General features: G+C 37.8%; 1 protein-coding gene across 2 annotated transcripts in view; it reads right to left on the bottom strand.

Moving 5' to 3' along the window:
• Positions 1 to 21278, bottom strand: part of LOC309499682 (uncharacterized protein) — a 114904-nt gene that overhangs the window by 55524 nt on the left and 38102 nt on the right. Inside the window, exon 3 of one of the 2 annotated variants that reach the window (XM_082171062.1) lies at positions 12787 to 12861. In XM_082171062.1, coding sequence (XP_082027188.1) covers positions 12787 to 12861 — 75 coding nt within the window. The remainder of the gene's footprint in view (positions 1 to 12786; positions 12862 to 21278) is intronic. The other variant, XM_082171063.1, reaches the window with a different exon arrangement.

The following is a 21278-nucleotide window of genomic DNA, read 5'->3' as shown; positions in this document are numbered from 1 at the left end:
CTAAAATGAAATGTGAGGGGTGTTCTCACTTTCGTGAGATACTGTGTATATATATATATATTGCTACAAGTAAAGATATTTTAACAATTTAATTATTTAATTCAGCATTTTATGCCATGCATGCAATGGTCAAAAATAATTTAAGATAAATTTTTAAAAAATTACCAAATATTAGTTTTTATTTTATTTGATATAAAACTGTGTTTGGATTGGACATTATCCCACCCCAGTCCCTGACGTTTGCAATCCCTGGATTGAGGCAAAGCTCTTTTTATTCAGGCTAGAACCCTCTTTCCACCGGAAATGGGACTTGCATGAACCTGAGAAGAACTGACTTCATGTATCCACAAAAAACAAACAAACACCAAAACATCAGCTGCATTAGTGTCACTGCAAAAATGGCTCAGAAAATAATCAACTTGTTTAGTTTCGAGAAAAGATCTAGCAGCATCTTGTTTGCAGATGCCACACGCAATGCAAGGACATTTAGACCTTTTTAAGTGTGTGACACAAGTGTTGTTTTGGCCACTGCACTAACATTCGACACGGATCTGCAGATGAAGGTTAGATGCAGTGCTCCAGAACTCACTATCCTTCAGACTGTGGCACAATGCCACAAATCCTGCTGCAGAGTTTCTCTCGCTTAGGGGGAATTTTAATTGTTCGCTTATGGAGAAGTGAGAGGCTTCTGGGATTAGAGTTTGAATGTTTCTCTAGTGCTCTTATATTCCTCAGACTCACCTTTCATAGAGTACTCAAATATTCTCTCTTTCTCTCTCGATCACACACACTCCAACTCCCTCCTGCTGTCCGCCCTGCTAAAATACTCTTGCTACGTTAAACAGAAGACAAAATGAAGTGTTGCTACCAGACATAAGGGTAGACGTCATATTTAAATTGACACAAACTAAAGCAAGGCTGTTACAGAATGAATTACAGTTTGTTCAATATGTCATACTGATTTAGGTCAACCCAGGCTTTATGCCTTTTTCTTTCGTCCAGTGGAAATGTGTGGAAAGCAACATATTTTCAAATTTTTTTTTTTTTTTACTGTAATACACTCAAATTTACGTTTCACTGCCTTGTTTTCATTCACATCAAATAAAATATCAGCTCTGCTACAAAACCTAGTGAGCTGTCTTACTTCATCACATTTTGAAGCATAATGGAAACAAAGTCTGTTCCAAAAGTTTTGCTGCCTTATTAGATAACTTAATTTGGATGAATTCAAAGGCAGCATTACATGTATCCTTCATGTTGAATGCAATCCCAGAATGCATTGCAACACGATTGTTTAGAGAGAAATGTCAGTTATAAATATACCCTTATTTTCACTCAATATCGAATAGTCTTGATAAAAATAATATTTGAATATCACATCATTTACTTCAGAATTGAGGTAGCAAACAGGATGCAGAATTGCAATTCAGTTTCAGTGTAACGAAGAAATTAGAAAAGCAAAGTTTGTCGACACAATCCTTGAATGTTTGCATGGCAAAACCAACATTCAAATTTTGTAAAAATGTAAATGATTAAAATGTCTTAAGATTTCTGAGGCTTACAGGCATAACAGACAAACGGATGGATGGATGGATGGATGGATGGATGGATGGATGGATGGATGGATGGATGGATGGATGGATGGATGGATGGATGGATGGATGGATGGATGGATGGATGGATGGATGGATGGGACGATGGATGGATAGGACAGACAGATAGACAGATAGATAGATAGATAGATAGATAGATAGATAGATAGATAGATAGATAGATAGATAGATAGATAGACACTGATGACATGTTCACTGCCACGAGGGCGGAGCAAACAACAACCATCCAATCAATTCCTGATGGACAAAATCGAGTCCTACATTTGTTCTTGTTCGAGAATCCGTTTCACATGGATATACATCACAATAGTGAAGAAAAGACTATCACATCATCCATTTCATCTAAACTTTAAAATGCTGCCTTAGACGGTAAACCATGCAGCTCACTAGGTTTTTTAACAGATAGTCTCTGATTCACTATGGTCTACCTTTCTCTTTGGCTTTTGCCTTCGTTTCCCCTTTTACGTGTAATACACACCCCAGCTCACCACCGTACACGGCCATCCAGTTCCCCTCACGAGGCATTTTTTTTACCCTTCACCTTCATTATCACTTGTTTAAAACTTTTACTAGGTATTGAATATTTGATGCAGATTAATATTTCACTGCAGGAGTGCCGTCAGGAGAGCGAATAACTAAAAGAGCTGAGAGCAGAGCAGACATTTACGATTCCCCACCACGGCTTCCTCTTCCTCTCAGACGTGGCATGAGCGAATCTTTGCCCCGAGGCAACAGACATCAAATGCGGACCACTGAGTCATACATGGAGCAATGCTTAGAGAGAAAGACGGGGAATGAAATACTTTTTTATCATTTCAAGAATTTTGTCAATTGACCATAGGGCAGAAACATCCTCACACAAGTACGTAAATGCTGATGCTGATTCTCCACCGACACATTATAAACATGTGTGGTCCTGTAAATACGTAACATGCTATGGTTCAAAAGTCTGGAGTTTTTATGGTTTTGAAAGAAGTCTCCTATTCTCACCAAGCTGATAAAAATGTTTAAATGTTTGATAAAAAATACAGTAAAAAATACAGTAGTTATTACTATTTAAAATAGCGGTTCTCTATTGTAATATATTTAAATCGATTCCTGTGATCAAAGCTGAATTTTCAGCATCATTCCTCCAGTCTTCAGTGTCACATGATCCTTCAGTAAGATATCTAACCACCGACGGACTGACGTACGCATCGATTTACGGCGAAAGAGTAACCCTTGACCTTGACGCGTGACGTACTGACGAACGTGGAAGCGCAGAGGATCGAGCAAAACAAAACACAGGTTACGTAAGTCGACTTACATAGGCCGTCTGCCGGAAGCTAGTTATTTTAGTTGATGCAGTTTTAAATATGGATATTTTTCTTACAAAAACGCATCGCTTCACTTCAGAAGGCCTTTATTAACTAAATTCTTCAAAATGTCGTCCTCTATTTACTGCCATTATAAAGCTTGGAAGAGCCAGGACATTTTTTAATATAACTCCTATTGTGTTTGGCTGAAAGGAGAAAGTCATATACACCTAGGATGGCTTTGAGGGTGAGTAAATTATGGGATAATTTTCTTTTTTGTGTGAACTATTCCTTTAATACATCCTTATTGAATGAAACTATTCATTTCTTTCAAACAAATAAAAATCTTACTGAAACCAAACTTTTAAACATTAGTATTTGTAATGCTCCATGTGCATGTCTGCATAAATGCACAATTCAAATGTTCTTCATCATCATTTGATGAATTACTAATCACTAGAAAATGCACAGAAAAAAAAACCCTGTTTTTTTGCAAATGATAATTAGTGCAACTAATCAAAAAGCTGGCTTTTGGGATTTTTATGCATTCTACAATAGTATTCAATTAAATATTCATTTACATAGAAAGGAAGTGTGTTTGCCAAGAAAATAATGACAATGACTTAATTTAAATACTTACAGTGCAATTCCAGCACATTGGGATTACAGGTGGTTAGTAAAATTAAGAAAATTTTCGTGTTGAAATACAGTACAGTAAAGTGGCCAAACTGTTATATGTTTGTAAAATATGTTTATTTAAAGGAGACATATCATGCTTTTAAATCGTTCCTTTTTACATATAAATCATACATTTGTAGTCTATATAAAGCGGAACTGCAATGCTTGGGTCTGAATTCCTCATTATTATAGCTCCACAGGCCCCTTTTCTACCCCTTTTCTGATGTGCGTCTGAGAGCAACTCGTTTTGGTGCGGACTCTTTAAATACAATTGAGACACTTCATACCCCGCCCCCTCTCCAGGTTGTAGCGGTGACACTCGGTTCAACTCCACCCCGTTCGGCCATTTTTGTAGTTTGATAGCAGAGATACGATTATCTAGCGGCACAGAAACTTTTTATTCACACGTTATTAACAAAATGTCAACAACGGAAGACTTGTCCAGCCAGCCTTACATGGTCCAGCCAGCCTTACATGTTCGAGCCAGAGTCGGAGCCGCAGCGAGATGAAAATGAAGACGACGAACCTGCAGAACAACGTCTTCATATGGATGTATCGCAATGGTGTGTTACTGTATTTACACATGAAACTTTGGTCTTCCGACCTTTTACCACCGTGTCGATTTATTTTGATTAATATGTGCGAGGGAGAGAGAGCAAGACAGCGCCTAGTTTGGAGACGGTGAGGTCTTGTTTACACTTTCGCCTGGCTCCGAAGAGAGAGAGTGCGCGCGCGACCGGGTCTCTCTCTCTCTCTGCTCGTTCTTTCAGTTAAACATGCGCCCTGTCACAAGCGCGCTGTTCATCTACATTAGACGGTGTAATGAAGCGTGTGGGTTACTACATCCAACAACCGATCATTTTAACTTACCCTCTCGTAACTTCTGCATCCTTTAGCTTGGACTACAAAATTGCAGCGAGAAATAAAAATGGCGGATTGCTGGAAGTGTTGGGCCGGAAGTCAATGTCTTTATTTGGCAGTTCGGCTGCAAATACTGTGACGTAATAGTTCAAAAAACGTAATAGAGAACAGAAAAATCTGAACCGGTTGAAAAATATGACCAAAACAGAATATAAAGATATCAACGAAACACCTGAAGAGAATAATTTCAACTTTTCTGTACTTCTAAACACTCCAAATATACAACAAAATGCATTTAAGGGCGAAAAAAGTGGATTTAGCATGATATGTCCCCTTTAAAGGGATACTCCACCGTTTTTTCATATTAAACTATGTTATTCCCTTAACTAAGACGAGTTGATACATACCTCTCTCATCTCAGTGCGTGCACTTAATCGCTCTGGCGTGCGGCGACACTTTGATAGCACTTAGCTTAGCCCAGTATATTCAATGGTATCTAACAGCAATGAATTTAGAAGTGACCAAACACATCAACGTTTTCCCTATTTAAAAACAGTTACACGAGTAGTTATACGACCAAGGGTGACACAAAATAAAACGTGGCGCTTTTCTAAGCGGGTTAAAAAGGACAACTATAATGAATGGCGGAATAGCACTTTTGGGAATACTTTGACTCGGCGCAGTAAAAAGTCACGCCTGATCCTCTTCCCACTATTGACAGAAGTGAGAGGAAGAGGATCAGGCGTGACTTTTTACTGCGCCGAGTCGAAGTATTCCCAAAAGTGCTATTAAGTGCACGCACTGAGATGAGAGAGGTATGTATCAACTCGTCTTAGTTAAGGGAATAACATAGTTTAATATGAAAAAACGGTGGAGTATCCCTTTAACCCCTGTCATTTAAATACAACATGAAACTAAAGGTGTAATATTCTTTTCTTTCCTATTGTGATGTATTATACCTGAGTGAAATGGCTTCTCATACATAGGGCAGGCTTCCTTTTGTCCATCAGGAATTGATTGGATGGATGTGGTTTGCTATTGGTGGATCTCATGTGAGTGACAGGTTGCCCCGCCCTCACGCCAGTAAACACATCATCAGAGAAGAGACGAGACGAGAAGAGATGTTGACTTTAAAGGCCTTCAGAGGATGTTGATATACCTGCGAGAATATTTCTGAATGCATTTCGGATTTACCAGCCACAAGTCAATCCGTAAACAGTATCATTCAGTGTCCGTTTAAGTGACTATATGCTTTCGGGAGCTACTCTAGATAAATGACACATTTCCGATTCAGCACGTGAAGCGCTGCGGATGAGGGTGAAGAGGAATGTCGTGTCTGGCCACGAGCGAAGCTCTGCTGAAATGAGGCAGTCTGTCACACTCTCCCCCAGCACCCGCTCCCTAATACAAATCTCTGTCCCTGAGGCCTTGGACAATGAGAGGCAGGAGCAGGTCCTGTTCTCCGCTCCGTCCCCTCTGGAATCTGATTAGGCTGCTGTATATGGACTCCAGGGGCCCGGGGCGCTCATATTGACTCCTAAACGGAAGAGTCTGTCACTCCACCCCCGTGTCACTCCACAATTTCATTTATTGGAGTAATGAAGCAGCCCATCATACATTTAAAGCTGTCTATTAATATGCTGCGAGAGCACCATAAATGAAGTGTACGCATGTCTGTGAGGAGGAGTTGAAGGCATCTCAAGTGGGCATGTGTGGAGCTTTACGAAATCACTGACAATCAAAGAAAAAGAGAGATTTTCACACTATAGGGTTCGTCATGGTTCCCACAATTCAGCAGTCATAGCAATACCAGTAACATTTCATAATTTTCAATATCAGTTTCAATGCAATTTTGATACAACGGCAAAAACTACCCTGCGATTAAATGCAATCCGTTTAAAAATCCTAAAATGTTCAATTTATGATACTTTTTTTTTATAAAAAAAATTATATATATATTTATATTGATTTAATTTTTTTTTATAAAGACAATGCTGATACAAATGAATAATGTTAATATGATCATGTACAACATTTATATAAATTATAATGTGATTAATATATTAATGTATTTAAATTTAAGTGAAATACCAAAATATGGTTAAATACATTTTACAAGGGATTGTTCAAGTAAACTATTCAATATTATATATGTAATATATTACTGAAAACTAAATTAATGTATAGTAAAATAATGTTAAATAATTGCTAACTTAATATTAAAATTTAAGTCAAAATACTGAAATATTGTACTTTTAAATAAGTAATTGTTCAAGTAAAATATTAAATATTATATATTTAATATTATATAATATGTCATATTATGAATACTAATAAAAGAAAAACTGATTATAAGCACTAGAACAAGTAACATTCTCAATATATTTATTAACAACATAGTAAACAACAGCAGATCTATATAGGTCTCATGCACAGATCCAATATTCTAACACATATATAAAAAAAAATTTGTCCTGAAGAAATGTTTGTAAAAATAGAGGGTTTTTTCACCATTTACTAGAAGTGAATGAACTAGAAATGCATTTCAGAGAGCATGCATGCATGTACGCCTTCAGAATCTGATTCACAATACTGCAGTAAAACTGTCTCATTACATCTGATCTATAGCAGACTAATAATCGAACAAACTGAGACACTCTGAAAACCTGTGCACGGTTCATTTCTAATACGTTCCCTTACTTGGGTGACATCATACTCGTATGCAACCTTTCACAGACCTCCCAAAAACCTCAAACGTGACTAGCATCAGGAGACCCAAAAAGCACAATGTGTAAAGCCTTCAACATCTTCCTTTATCTTCTTCTTCAATTCTTGGAGGATACAACATGAAAAGACATTATTATGATTCAATTTCCCACTGGTACAGGAAGCTCCTCTTTTCCCCCTCACACTCACAAAACCGGCTCGCCTCTTGTCCACTTCTCTCATTCGCTCTGTAATACTCTCTATTGAGTCTCACACACCATCAGCTTTACTGAAGCCAGTGGAGGATAACCAGGTAAAGGGACGCTTCTAGAGTCGATGGATAGTATATAACATGTAATAGGAATAATTTTCCCGGCTGAGAAAAACAGCTTAAACCAGCATACGGTGGTTATCTGGTCTCCCAACTTGGCTAAACTGTATAGACTGGATTGTTGTGTTTTATCAGGATTTAGGGCACATTTCAGCCGGTCAGCCAGCGTTACAAGAGCTTGGCAGTGCTGGAAGACCAACTTACACCAGTTAAAATCAGCCCGTTTTTTTTTTAATCAGGGTTAAGAAATTAATTTTTCAGTATTATTGGAGCTAAAACTATAAAGGACTGTACTGTGACCGCAGCCTCAAACATGCACAAAGGTCAAAAGTCACATGTTTTTAATTATCATGTAGCTTAAAATGCCATAAGATGACTAAGAACCCCCCAAAAAAGGTTTAATATATAAAAGTTTTTGAGGATTCATGACATTGCACTTTAATAAAAGACAGTTGGGTCCTTACTAAAAACATTCAGAGCTTGAAGGAATAGTTTGCCCCAAAAAAAAACACACAAATTGTCATCATTTGCTAGTTTTACGTGATAATAAATTTCCAGAAATATCATGTTAAAATGCGAGAATCAAATATGATCCATCAGACTTCGGAGGGACGTCTATTTGTTCATCTCGATCCTCATTGTATTCATTGCATTATGTGTTTTGCCCCCGAACATTACAAACTAAAAAGCTTTGGTCATAAAATTGCATATTTTTGCTCAGTGTGGGCCTCTGAATAAAATTGAGCTGTTTTTTTTCCCCCTCTTCAAATATGAGCTAAGCTTTTTAATCCATTTTTTAAATTTCTTTCTTTTTTATCATTTCCCATGCAGGCTTTACAGGGTTACTCCCCTGAATCCCACTCGTATCCAGCCGCATGTGCTCGAGTCTTGTGTCGTGGTGAGCCGTTCTGACATTACACGCTGACAGGAAACCCCAACACTCACACACAACATTAATATTTAGATCACGCTCTGGGTAGACACAAGGAGAAAATATCTAGCCTGTAATCTCTCTAAAACTATCCCTGCCGTCTCCAGCTTTCCTCCTTCATACCTGCGTCTCTCAGTCGCTGGCTCTTTCATTTCCCCCACAGATGGAGTCGCACTCAGAATCGGACGTGTTCCCTTTTTTGTCTCTCTCTTTCTTCCTTGGATCTCAGCAGGGACCTGGCAGCGCTCTACCTCTCTGTCTCACTCTCAGCTCATCTGTTTCTGTGCGTTTGAGCTAACAGACAATGCTCGATTGCAATCGCTCATCATACTGTTAACTGACTGATTCCAGTTCAGGCATCCTCAGAAGTCCAGCGTATGTGCACCTGGAGCTGTCAGTCTATAGGATGATGCATGAACTGGACATGAACAGAAATTGCTTGCAGGACAAAAAAAAAAAAAAAAAGATCTCCCTAATATTTGCAGTGAACTAAAACTGTTTATGTACACAAACATAAACTAAAATGTCTGTAAAACAAACACTGTATATGTATATGTATTTAAATTATAAAAACATAATATTATAATTTTATATATTATAAAAAAATTAACATAAAAGTTATTATAATAATAATAATTATACATAATATTAATAGTTGACAAACTATGCATTATTGTACGATAAGCTGCATTTTATTATTTGCTTTTAACATCATGGTGACCCTAACAAATATTAATTTATTTATAATTATAAAGCTGAGAACCTCCAAACGTTGAGATTAAATGGAGAGTAAATCAAGACATTTCCTTGTGGTATTGTGCGTGTAAGATTTAATATAAATAACACGGTAAAATCACACATCAGAAGAGATTTCTTAAACTGTGCTCAGATTTGCCAAGATACCAAGTCTGCCATCAAACTCTCAATCCGAAAATATTTCTCATCAAAATCATCCATGACCAAATAATCAGAGCTATACTATTCATATTCATTTTATAGCTCTATACGCTTATACTGTATCCCAAAAACTGACTCATATTTCTCCCAGGGAATTTCAGGAGAAACATCTGAGACAATGTTTCAATCAAACAAAACTGAGAAACTCCATTCAGTTTCCTTAAATAAGCCCAGACATTAGCTTGGCAAAGTGTAACTGCATGCTTTTATCTTTGAGGTCAACATGAAAGCAGATCCACTTTATTTTCTGAACACATGATCCAGATATTTTTGTGCTAGATCATCTTCTACAACTATGGTAATTAATTAACGACCATATTTTACGATCAAATCAACTCCCAAAGGATAAAACCAAGATCAGCCCTACATTTGTTCTAGTGCACCAAGAAAAACAGCACATAAGAAGATAAATGGCTTGCAAAAGAGACTTTAATGCTCTTGTAAGACTCCGCCCCCTTCTTTATTTACACAAACCACACATACGCCTTTATATATGTGTGCGTGCGAGAGTTTGTGATTCTCCAGGTCTCCTCTGGGAGTGTTATTCACACCTTCATTCTGGGCAGGAGTAGATGAAAATGTGTGGTGACGTGGGCCGTTGTTATTGATTTTGTTAGACCCTTGTGCAGTGGGGGAGATTACATAAACCCAGGCAATTATACCTTGGGCTCATGGGGAGAAGAAACATCCTGAATGTCCACCTGGATCTTCCTCAGTGCTCTGAACACTGATTCATACGCCACGACAGAAAGCACCCAGCTGATCAGGTCTGCCTGCTAGTCCTGGTGAATTCTGTTCGGTTGTGACATCATAGATGTCATATTCTTTTACATTTTTCAGATTTTGAACGTCTGATCCACATTGCAGCATATCCTGGCCAAAAAACGTTCACTTTTAAGGGTAACTCTCGCCAAAATGCAACATAGGCTCTTTTTGTTAATCTACCCGAGGCAAACTTTCGTTTAAAAGCATAATTAGAATGGAAATGCCACTTTTAAGATTGACCATATTTTCGTTTTAGGTTAAATGCCTTGTGAATGGGAGTGCTTGGGGCACGACTATGATAGCATCAAAATCGCTATTTTTAAAACACTAAGAAGGCTCGACACAACATGCAACTTTGCTGGAAGTATCACCAGGGGCTCTACACATGAACTCTACACATGAACTCCAGCATGGAGAACATTGTTTGTGTACACAGAGTTTACTAAAAAGAAAGATTTTGAACAACTCACTTTAGCTGTGTCCGCCGGCATTTTGACAGTCAAAAATAGTCGATCTCTGAATGTGAATGAACTGACTCTGAATTTTAGTATTGTTTCTTATATGAGGATCCTTTTTCAAATACAAGGTCAAGATTAATTTTCACTTTCCATCCTTACTCTCCTCCCTGTTACGGAGATCGACTATTTTTGACTGTCAAAATGCCGGCGGACAGAAAAACAGTGAGTTGTTCAAAATCTTTCTTTTTAGTAAACTCTGTGTACACAAACAATGTTCTCAATGCTGGAGTTCATGTGTAGAGCCCCTGGTGATACTTCGAGCTTCACGATGTGAAGTTTCATGATATGTCGAGCCTTCTTAGTGTTTTAAAAATAGCAATTTTTGATGCTATCATAAAAGTGCCCCCTTCACTCCCATTCACAAGGCATTTAACCTAAAACGAAAATCCGGTCAAACTTAAAAGTGGCGTTTCCATTCTAATTATGCTTTTACACGAAAGTTTGCCTCGAGTAGATTAACAAAAAGACCCTAGGTTGCATTTTGGCGAGAGTTACCCTTTAAGACAGGAGCAGACAGTCTGGCTGATATGTAAATTGTATTGTACGTGACGTTTACGTGCAGGTAAATCTGAAAGCAGATGCAACCATAAAAGAGCAGCCGGATATAAAGATGCGCTCAAGCACACTTGGTTTGTTTACTTGCTACTGTCTCAAACAAAAACTGTTAAAAATCTTTCAAAGATGTGATGGCATCAACCTCACAAACTTTGCCAAATGCAGAGCTTTCTTTCTTGGAAGGCCTCACCGTAGCAGACTGGGAACTTGTAAACATGATATTGTTTCCAAGTGAACTGAGACAGGTAGACTGCCAGAATTGTGTAAAGCATAGCTCTCAACTGGTGCTTTTAGTATTTATATTGCTTCTACCAAATGAAATATGAAATTGTGTCAAATTGCCATAGACTTTTATTACACGCACAACCCTTGATGATGAAAAACTAGACTGCAAAAAAAAACCCAAAAATTCATTTTCCTAATCTGTATATTTGTCTGTGAATCTAAACATCCTTCAAACAAAATAAATACATTTACTAAAGAATTACTTATATAAATATAATATACACTGTCGTTCAAAAGTTTGTGCTCAGTAAGATTTTGTTGATTTAATTTAATGTTGAATAAATATACGAATTTCTTTTAAAACACAAAGAAATAAACAAAAAAATATTCAGCAATAAATGGATAAAAAGTAACATAAGAGATTTTTTATGTCAAAAGATTTTTTATTTCAAATAAATTATGTTATTTTGAACTTTCTATTCATCCCAAACCAGTTGTTTTAAATTGTAACACAGTCACCAGATCTCAATCCAGTAGAGCAGATTTGGGATGTGGAGGAACGGGAGATTCCAACACTATCTCACGACCAATTCGTACGAATTCGTACGAATGATAAAAAGATGGCTAAATCGTACGAATTCGTACGACCTCACTCGTACGAATTTGTACGATTTGTCTAAACCCACGTGATGGGTAGGTTTAGGGGTGGGGTCAGGGATAGGTCATTCGTATGAATTCATACGAATTGGGCAATTCGTAAAATATGTACGATTTTGCAAAAATCGTACGAATTCGTACGAGTGAGGTCGTAGATCCGACAAATCTGCAGTAACTGTGTGATGCTGTCATGACAATATGGACCAAAATCTCTGAGGAATGTTTCCAGTACCTTGCTGAATCTATGACATGAAGAATTAAGGCAGTTCTGAAGGCAAAAGAGGGTAAAGTGGCCAGAGAGTGTACAGTATATGGCCAGTTAAGAACCAGCTTGGGTTTTTATGAACAAATTAGCCTAATTATGCATCTTATGCATCAGTCTGTGATCGGTCTCGTTGGAGTTACAGGCTGAGACTTGGTTTTTAAACCAAAAAAATAAAAATTTAATTCACCAGGAAATTAAAAACTAATATTTTGTCTCATCTTTAACAGTCGATAGACTCTTTAGCAAGGACAGGTGACCGTTTCCCTAGCAAATGGCTTCCCACAAACTCACCTAAAATGCATTATAATTAATTTAAAAACCATTCCACTGTGAACTTTCACCTAGGCATAATGTTGATGTGAGTGTAGTTGTGCAAATCCTCAGAAAACATGTATTCCTGCACATAAACACAGAAAACGGGTGTCTTACCTGTATATGATACAGGCGCAGTCTCTGCAGGTGCCGCAGTTCTCAATGTCCTGTCCCGTTCGGTACGAGTGTCTTCTGAAACACACACAAAAAACCAATAACCATGGGTTTTTAAAACTGTGAGCATGTCATGATGGAGGAAGGCCTATACTGACGAGAGTTATTGGTGGACTGTTTATAGCTCAAGCCTGTTAAATTGTAGAGTATATGTTTGAATCAAACACCGTTGCGGTTCCGACGTGTTCGTGGCGTCCTTGATGAATGACTCTTCTGAGTGTCTGACAGTTATGTAAGAGTGACTCACAGCTAACAGGACTATACTATCATTCTGCTTAATTAAAACACTGTCCTTTTGTGTGTGTTTTTATATTGTGAATGTGAGACTGAAGGAGAACAGTAAGTTTGCAATATGGTTCAAGCAGGTATTACAGACCTCTTCAGGAAGTCAACCTACAAATGGATTAGTTATAGTTGTCTCTGCACATTACGCTGGGAGAAAGTATATTAGCATTGAAAGAATCACCCACTTCACCTCTTCGTTTTACAGTATATTACAGCGATGCATATGATTTCACACAGACGCAAGGTTCTGATGAATTAAAAGCGAGTCATCTCTGCGTTTAAGGTGACAGGAAGACTATATGCATGTATACGGTGTTACATACGCCGCCCGAGTCTCACGTGGGATAACAATGCTAGCCTGATTTAGCAGCTCGGCACAATGGGGACTAATTACACATCACAGATTTCCGGAATCTTCCTCCTCTCCTCTCGGCTTCTGGAATTAAAGAGCTGATGGTAATCCTGAGGCACTTGAGCAGCGCTTAAATAATCCACAGATGGGAATCAATCATAGAGAGGGTTTATCTATTTTTTTTTATTTTTTTTTTACCAAACATGCTATAGAAATGCTTGCACTTTACACAAAACAACTATATTTCTACAAAAAATTTATAATCTGATTTTTTTTTTAGATGTCTATCTATCTATCTATCTATCTATCTATCTATCTACTATCAAATGTGGACAGATTTAACATCAAAGTAAAATGTTTTTTATGTTTTTAAAGGTCATCGGTCTAGCTCTCTTTTCACATGCAAACACACACACATACACACTCACTCTCTCACACACACACACACACACACACACACACACACACACACAATAAAGCCAACGGTCTCATTAAAAGCCGTTTAAAGTCTCACCTTAATTCGTTCACAGGGGACAGCCTAGTCATTTGTCATTACCACAACAAAGCCTGCGTGCGTGTGTGTGTGTGTGTGTGTGTGTGTGTGTGTGTGTGTGTGTGTGTGTGTGTGTGTGTGTGTGTGTGTGTGTGTGTGTGTGTGTGTGTGTGTGTGTGTGTGTGTGTGTGTGTGTGTGTGTGTGTGTGTGTGTGTGTGTGTGTGTGTGTGTATATGTGCGCGTGTTTTTCTATACCCCATGAGGAAACAAGCTTATAAATCATACAGAATGATGGGTTTGTTTTTTGGGGGAAATGTAAAAATGCAGAATGCTTTCTGTGATGTGTAGGTTTAGCGGTAGGGTTAGTGTAAGGGGAGAGAATATACAGTCTGTACAGTATAAAAACCATTACGTATATGGAGAGTACCCACAAAGATAGTGGACCAGTGTGTGTGTGGTCATAATGTTAAAGTAGCCAAAATAAAAGAGGAATGTGAGGAAATAATAAACAGCCCTGACAATTTAATTCCTCAGAAGCCATGACCCTTTCAACGGAAAATAACAATCAAAAGATGAATCATAATATTAATGAATCTTGAATAAGTTGAGCTATTGCTCATTAAAGGCTAGTACGGTGACCGGGAAGGGACATGTTCGGTTAACATTGCAGCAATATTGTTCATTTTAAAATTATTTGTTCAGACAACTGGGACAACAACTGATGCTCTGTTGTTTTTGTGTAATTCACTCAAAATGTCCCAAAACTAGAAAGTTGATTTGTACAGAGTAGCATCTTAATATGGTAAATTTTGCACAGGCACGATTGACAATTTTGTGAAATCATTCACTTTTCGCGAAGTTTCTTTTTGCTCAGAAACACAACAAATGCTCGATTAAGAAATACGGGTGACACCCGCCAAATGAGCAGGGGATTGATTAATGACATACTTCACAAGAACATCTGAAAATTACCCCAAGTATTCTTAGATCCGGTCTCTGCAATGACCTTTCAGTGTTAATTACTCCGAGAGAGACGCTACAGGGATTTGTGAGTAAGGTTGAATGAATTATCCGTCTTTTCCTGGTTAACTGAATACAGCTGTAGAGCAGATGTTCACTTCACGCATAGAGTTACCACATCTTCACACAGCTGTTTTACATACTGGTGGTCAGTTGATTCAAAAAGTTCAATTTCAAAAGAGCTTAGACATGGTCAAGCACCCATTTAATGACTATAGAATAACCACAGAGTGAAGTGATTTGCTTTAAGAGGGACTTTAGACACAAACTAAAAACCAACAAGAGAATAAAATTAAGTGAGAACCCATTTACACATCATAATCACATAATGCAGAGCTCCACTCCACATGCTAAAGATTCCTGAACGCATCTTTATAAAGAAGACTAATCATCTTTGATGGTGCAATTGTAATGACTCGAAATTATGCCATTATCCTCTTTCTGTTGTTTTCTGTCATGTTGCTTTCATTATGAAGAAGTTAGGCTCGCACACATTTAGTAGAAGAATGCATTTTCATATTTCTTGTCTTTCCAGTGGTTAAAAATTATTGATTTACCCATTCAAGCATCTTTTCTGTGAACAGTGATTTTGGTTCGCATCTATGAAATCATGAAATATGCATAACCTCAATGCATAATGATTTATTTTTAATGAATTTATTTCTCTGAAAAGCAAAATAATTGTTCTGTTCACACTTACAATTCAGAACATTTGTCTTTACAAGCGCAAACATATTGTGTTACTTTTTTCATGCATGTTAATTTGAGTCATTTCTAAACACGTAAGCGCTTCAAGCGTTTTCAACTAAGAACAAAACTAAAATGAAGCAATTAAGTCTTTGTTTGAAATGCAACAGTGAGTCTCTCTTGGGCAATCTTGCAGAGTAAAACAAGCTCTCCAGAGTTTTCCGGCACGCTTTGAAGCTGACAGTTTATAAATAGGGGGCATCTACGAAGAAAGATGCCGATCCAAGCAGTTTATAAGAGCAGGATCAAGGCAATCTTTGTAAGTATGCTGTGTTACCCAGCTCATGTATACGCAAATCAGATTGTTATTGTTTGCAAGCTTAAAAAAAAAAAAAAAATGAAGCTTCTAAAAACAGAAGCTCATGGATTACATCACAGCAAAAGTTTATGGACAACCCGGGAGGCAGCACAGTTTAGAAATGGACACGTCTGAGAGTTTTGGCAAACGTATTTTTCTCTGCTCAACTGAGCCCCGGAGGAGACATGCTGTCAGGTTTGACAAACATGCAGTCAACAAGCTCACTGTTGAGTGTGATGGACAGCAATGTAATGCCACCAATGTAGTGCATCAAAACTCAGAAAACCTGGTGCTAAACTTACTTTAGCTAAATTACATATACATTTGCCTCAGGGACACTGGGAATGGCATTAGAAATCAGACTGTTCCAGACTGCTTTCTACAACAATGTATACTCAGTACTGCATGCTATTTTTACAGTATACAACAGCATGCAATTTGGGCTTATTTATGGCATAAAATGGACATTTAGAGATGGATGCATTGCATTGTAGCAAATAACCTGTAGTGTGTCATTCAGTTAATCTATATGCATACAGAAATCGAGATATTAAAGGGGAGTTATAATGCCCTTTTTCAAATTCATGGTTTTGTTTTTGGGGGTCTAAGGTTTTCACGATTGAATAAAAATCACTTTCCAGAACATTCTCATTCACGGTTCATCCGGAATGCAGAATCCCTGACAACATTCAAAAGACAGCTGAAAACTCATCTCTTCCGTGAGTACTTAACCTCATAAAAATCCTTTTCCTTTAAATCCTGCCTTATCGGGCTTCTGCTACTCTGACCAATGCCTGAACTTCGTATTTTGAGCACTTCTTGCGTTGTTTTTGCCTCTTCACGATGACTCGCTTAATTTAGTCCTAAATTGTAAGTCGCTTTGGACAAAAGCGTCTGCTAAATGACTAAATGTAAATGTAAAAAAACTAAAAAAAATTCACATATTCTCCATTGTTGCAGCTCCTCTCTTCACAGTCTGTCAGTAACGCTCTGTTTAGTTCCTGTCTCTATGAAGCCCCTCCTTCCGAAAAGCTTAATGTGCTCTCTGATTGGTCAGCTGAACCAGTGTGTTGTGATTGGTCAAGAGCTTCGAGAATGTTCGGAAAATGTCACGTCCCTCACCATAACCGCCAGTTTCAACTACAATGGAGGCGTTTCAGGGAGTTCAGAAACAGTGACACTGAAATAGAGAATAACTCCCGCTGGAGTGACTGTCACTTGCCTGAGCAAGACTTGCTGTTATGAGGCTATAGTCTTGTAGGTGGTTGCCAGGGTGTTGTAATGAAATTGCTAAGGTGTTCGAAGTGGCTTCCAGCCGGTTGCAACGTGGTTGCTATAACTGGCCCGAGTTAAAGGAGCCCATCTTCAAGTTTTCATGACATTCTCACCTTTTTATATGGCTCGGGACCCACAATCACACATCATGTAAGGGATTTGTTTCACCCATTTTATCATGTGCCAGGCATAAATCGCTTAGAAAAGTAATAGCACCTGTCCTCAACAAGATGCATGAATATAGTTACAGCTAAAGGACGCTGTTAGTCATGATGCACAGTAGAGTCTGCAAACCTTTTAGCTGTGACTACATTCAAAACACTGCACGGCCTCAAGAGCCTTTTTGCTTTTCTAAACCAAACAGGCTCATTGGAAATGCATGCCACAGCAAAAAGGAACCTATACATACAATCCACTGCAGTTTCCAGCTGAAATTAACACTAGTGGCAGTAAAACGCTAACAACATTACTTTGCACACAAATTATGATTATGGGGAAGGTTGTAGATTAATAAAGACTTATTTTTGTCCTTTTTCCTTGCACAATAATCTGTCATGATGGCCTCAAAACACGTTTATCATAGTGAGTGATTAGTAAACTAATACATTTTGACCTCTGCATCACATAACCAACTCCATACATCTGGTTATTCTGACGTATTACAGGGGTCATGAATTGATAAATACATTTTTCCTTGAGCTTTTGACATTGAAGAGGTCATCATACTATAAAAACATCCTATACGTTTCAGAACTTAAAACTTCCTTGTTAGTCCAAAAACAGCTTTTATTGAAACCAAGCTCAGAAAATGACTAGTTTCAGATTTTGTCACATAATGACATCATAGCGTGACGAAAGATCACCTCTGCAGAAGATCAAAGCCTAGTCTACATCATTGCCTCTTTAGCCCCGCCCACCAATTCACCCAAACACAGGATTACTTGAGCAACAAAACGATAGAGACGCCTCTGAGGAATACAAGATGTTTTGCATTGTCTTCCTTGTGATTCTAACATTACTTTAATGTTAACATGAACATTTAACATGAACTTTAATTTTAAAGAAATTCCAGCCAGATCGAGTCAGTAAGACACTGTTCGTTTGTTTGCTTCATTTTACTGCAGATTTCGTTTTTAAACAAGACACCCATTAGCGCAGGCTTTTCAGAGAGACTGCAATTAAAAGATGATGCAGTGTCAACTAAATTTATTCCGACAGTAATGCTTGTTATAAAATTTAACTTTCGATTCCGCTTATCAATTCCTGTGTGCACATTTTAATGTGATTTTTTTCAAGCTCAAGAAGACGCGAAAGAGAACTCACTTCTGTACTCGCACACTGTTTTCTGTGAGCACACATCCGAAGCGCGCACATAGAAAGCTGCCTCTCATATAGTGCACGAATACTGAATAGAGTTCTCTTTCGTATCTTCTTGCGCTTGAACAGACAAATGAATGTGCAAATATTCCCATAAACAGTCGGTTGAGAAGATAACGCATGTATATCAGTATATTGGATCCGTGCATTAGGTCATCTGTGTTTTTAATGTTAATCAAAGTCAAGTCAAGTCACCTTTATTTCTATGGCGCTTTATACAACACAGATTGTTTCAAAGCAGCTTTACAGTGATAAAAAGAAAATTATGCATTTCGGCTGTTGTTCAGCTGCAGTTAGTTCAGTGTTGGTTCAGTTCCGTTGTAAAGATCATCAATTATTAAATTAGTTCATTTCATCTATAAAGCAGTTCAGCAAAAAAAGAGTCCAGCCTTTTTATGAAACCATAGGCTAAAAGTTCCTTGTGTAAATGTTCTTTAGGCTGCTAATTTTTCTTCATGGTTTTCAGCTGCAACAGAATGTTTTGCAAAAAGGCACAGAATAAATATGTTTCATACAAAAAAATAAACTGGGAATCAATCAGAATCGGAATCGCTAAAATTCAAACGATACCCAACCCTACCAATCAGCATCCGAGACCAGATCTATCTGTTTTGTAGAAATACTACTGTGAAGTAACAGTAAAGCGTGTGCACTAGACTATAAGCTGCTCTTGGTGCAGAAACCAACTGGCCACATGTTTACAGTCAGCAGCCCATGTGACAAGCATGCTAATGTAGCATCCTAATCTTATCCTTACTGACTTTGGTCAATCCCTCTTTCCATCCCTCACTTGCTTTTTCAGTCTGGTTTGTAAGAGTGAAATGAATGAGGAGCACTCTGAAATAAACAGATGAGGTTGAGTATCAGTTTAGCACCTCACATCAACAATCAGTGAATCATCAACCTCTGCTCCTTTATTCAGTCAGCTGAGTCACGGCACGTCAACCTGTTTACTTTCTGACTAATGTCAATATGATATTTACAGTGTGAATGACTTAAACGTCAATCTGAATGACAAAAAGCGAAACTGCAAAATCATTGCTGAAAAGCATGTTGTGTCTTGGATTCTGTGCAAGAAATTGAATCTAGATTCAACTTTTAAAAGGAACATTCCAGGTTAAATTCCATTTAAGCTCTCGACATGCTGCAATTCCACAGAACTTTGACTCGTCCTTCAAGTGTGTATAAGCAAACAGAAAGTGTGCATTGTAAGTGCACAATTTCCAGTGCATTTTAGTTGTTTAGTCTGTGGCAATCGACAAGATACATGCATTGGAAGCAAAAAAAACAAACATCACCAAACCAAAAACAAAACTGCATCCTCTCATCTCAAGGACACAGAAAAATTCTGCCCTGTTTAGCATCAAATATTTGAGGCCGCGCTAATGAATCGTCTCTTTGGAAGCCAAGAGACTCTCTGGCTAGTGTATCACAGTTAATGCTGTAAAGATTTTTAGTTATTCGCCATTTATCAGGTGTGTTTTATTGAAAGCGGTGTACAGCACACTAATTGCAGGGACCGTCCCCTTGGAACTAAGCGCATTGCTGTCGGGCACAATGGTTATTGACCGCAGACCATAATCTCTGTGTAATCAAGTGACTGTTAATGTGCTTTACTCCATGTTTTGGCGACCAAAAGCAGCATAATGAAATCCTTTGGCGATGTGCTACAAAACAACTAACTAAACAAAATGGAAATGGATGAAACTTTCTTGGTGGCAGTTGTTGAGGAAGAAACGAGCACTAAACGGATGCCTTTGGGGCATGTGTGATTAATTACGGTGTCTTTACCGCCTCAGCGGGAGCGTCAGTGTGTGTTTGTTTGCCCCCTAAACCACACTAACTGTTGGGTAAACATATGTCTCTGGAGTGATTTTGCTTGGACATTTAACCTTGCTTTATACATTTCAGAAAGCCCTGCAAGGTGCCGTTGACTGCTGGGAACAAATGATGGATTGTTTTCTATTTGATTAATTATTTTTTTTATACATTCTCACATTGCAGTGCTGTCCACTTTCTGTTATCACATTACAATAATGTAAGCAATTTTTTGAACATGAAACAATGAAATGAACAAAATGAAATAATACAATGATACAAATAAATAAACAAACACCACGGTATTTAAAAATAAATAAAAATACTGTTTGATCATTTGATTTGACAGCATATTTCAAATAAAAACTGGTCAATAAAAGCATGTTTAAAGTCATGTTCACACAGTCAATGGCATTGAAGGTGACAATCAAATATATGCACACATTACATCACATAAAATGTCCCTATTACCTCACAGATATTAGATATTGGAAACTAGCCAATCAGAAACATTCTGTGCCTGTCAATCAAAAGATCGGGGTCATGGCCTATGCTTTTTAGCCAATCAATACAATCAGAAACATTCTTTGCCGTCAAAACCCGAAAGACTAATTTACCACTAGTTCCCTTGAGATTTTCCTATGGGGTTTTATAATGGGGTTTTTCAATTTATGAGTAAAATAAGGCCTGTGGTAAACCTGACTTGACGGAGTGCTCTGCACAAACTCACACCCCACATAGTCTTATTTAGCTACTTATTAGAAACAAA

This window comes from Leuciscus leuciscus, assembly GCF_965113295.1.
Source record: "Leuciscus leuciscus genome assembly, chromosome: 5".
In the NCBI taxonomy this organism is placed as follows: domain Eukaryota; kingdom Metazoa; phylum Chordata; class Actinopteri; order Cypriniformes; family Leuciscidae; genus Leuciscus; species Leuciscus leuciscus.
The sequence above is the reverse complement of the archived record's forward strand: the minus strand, read 5'-3'. Positions and strand labels throughout refer to the sequence as shown.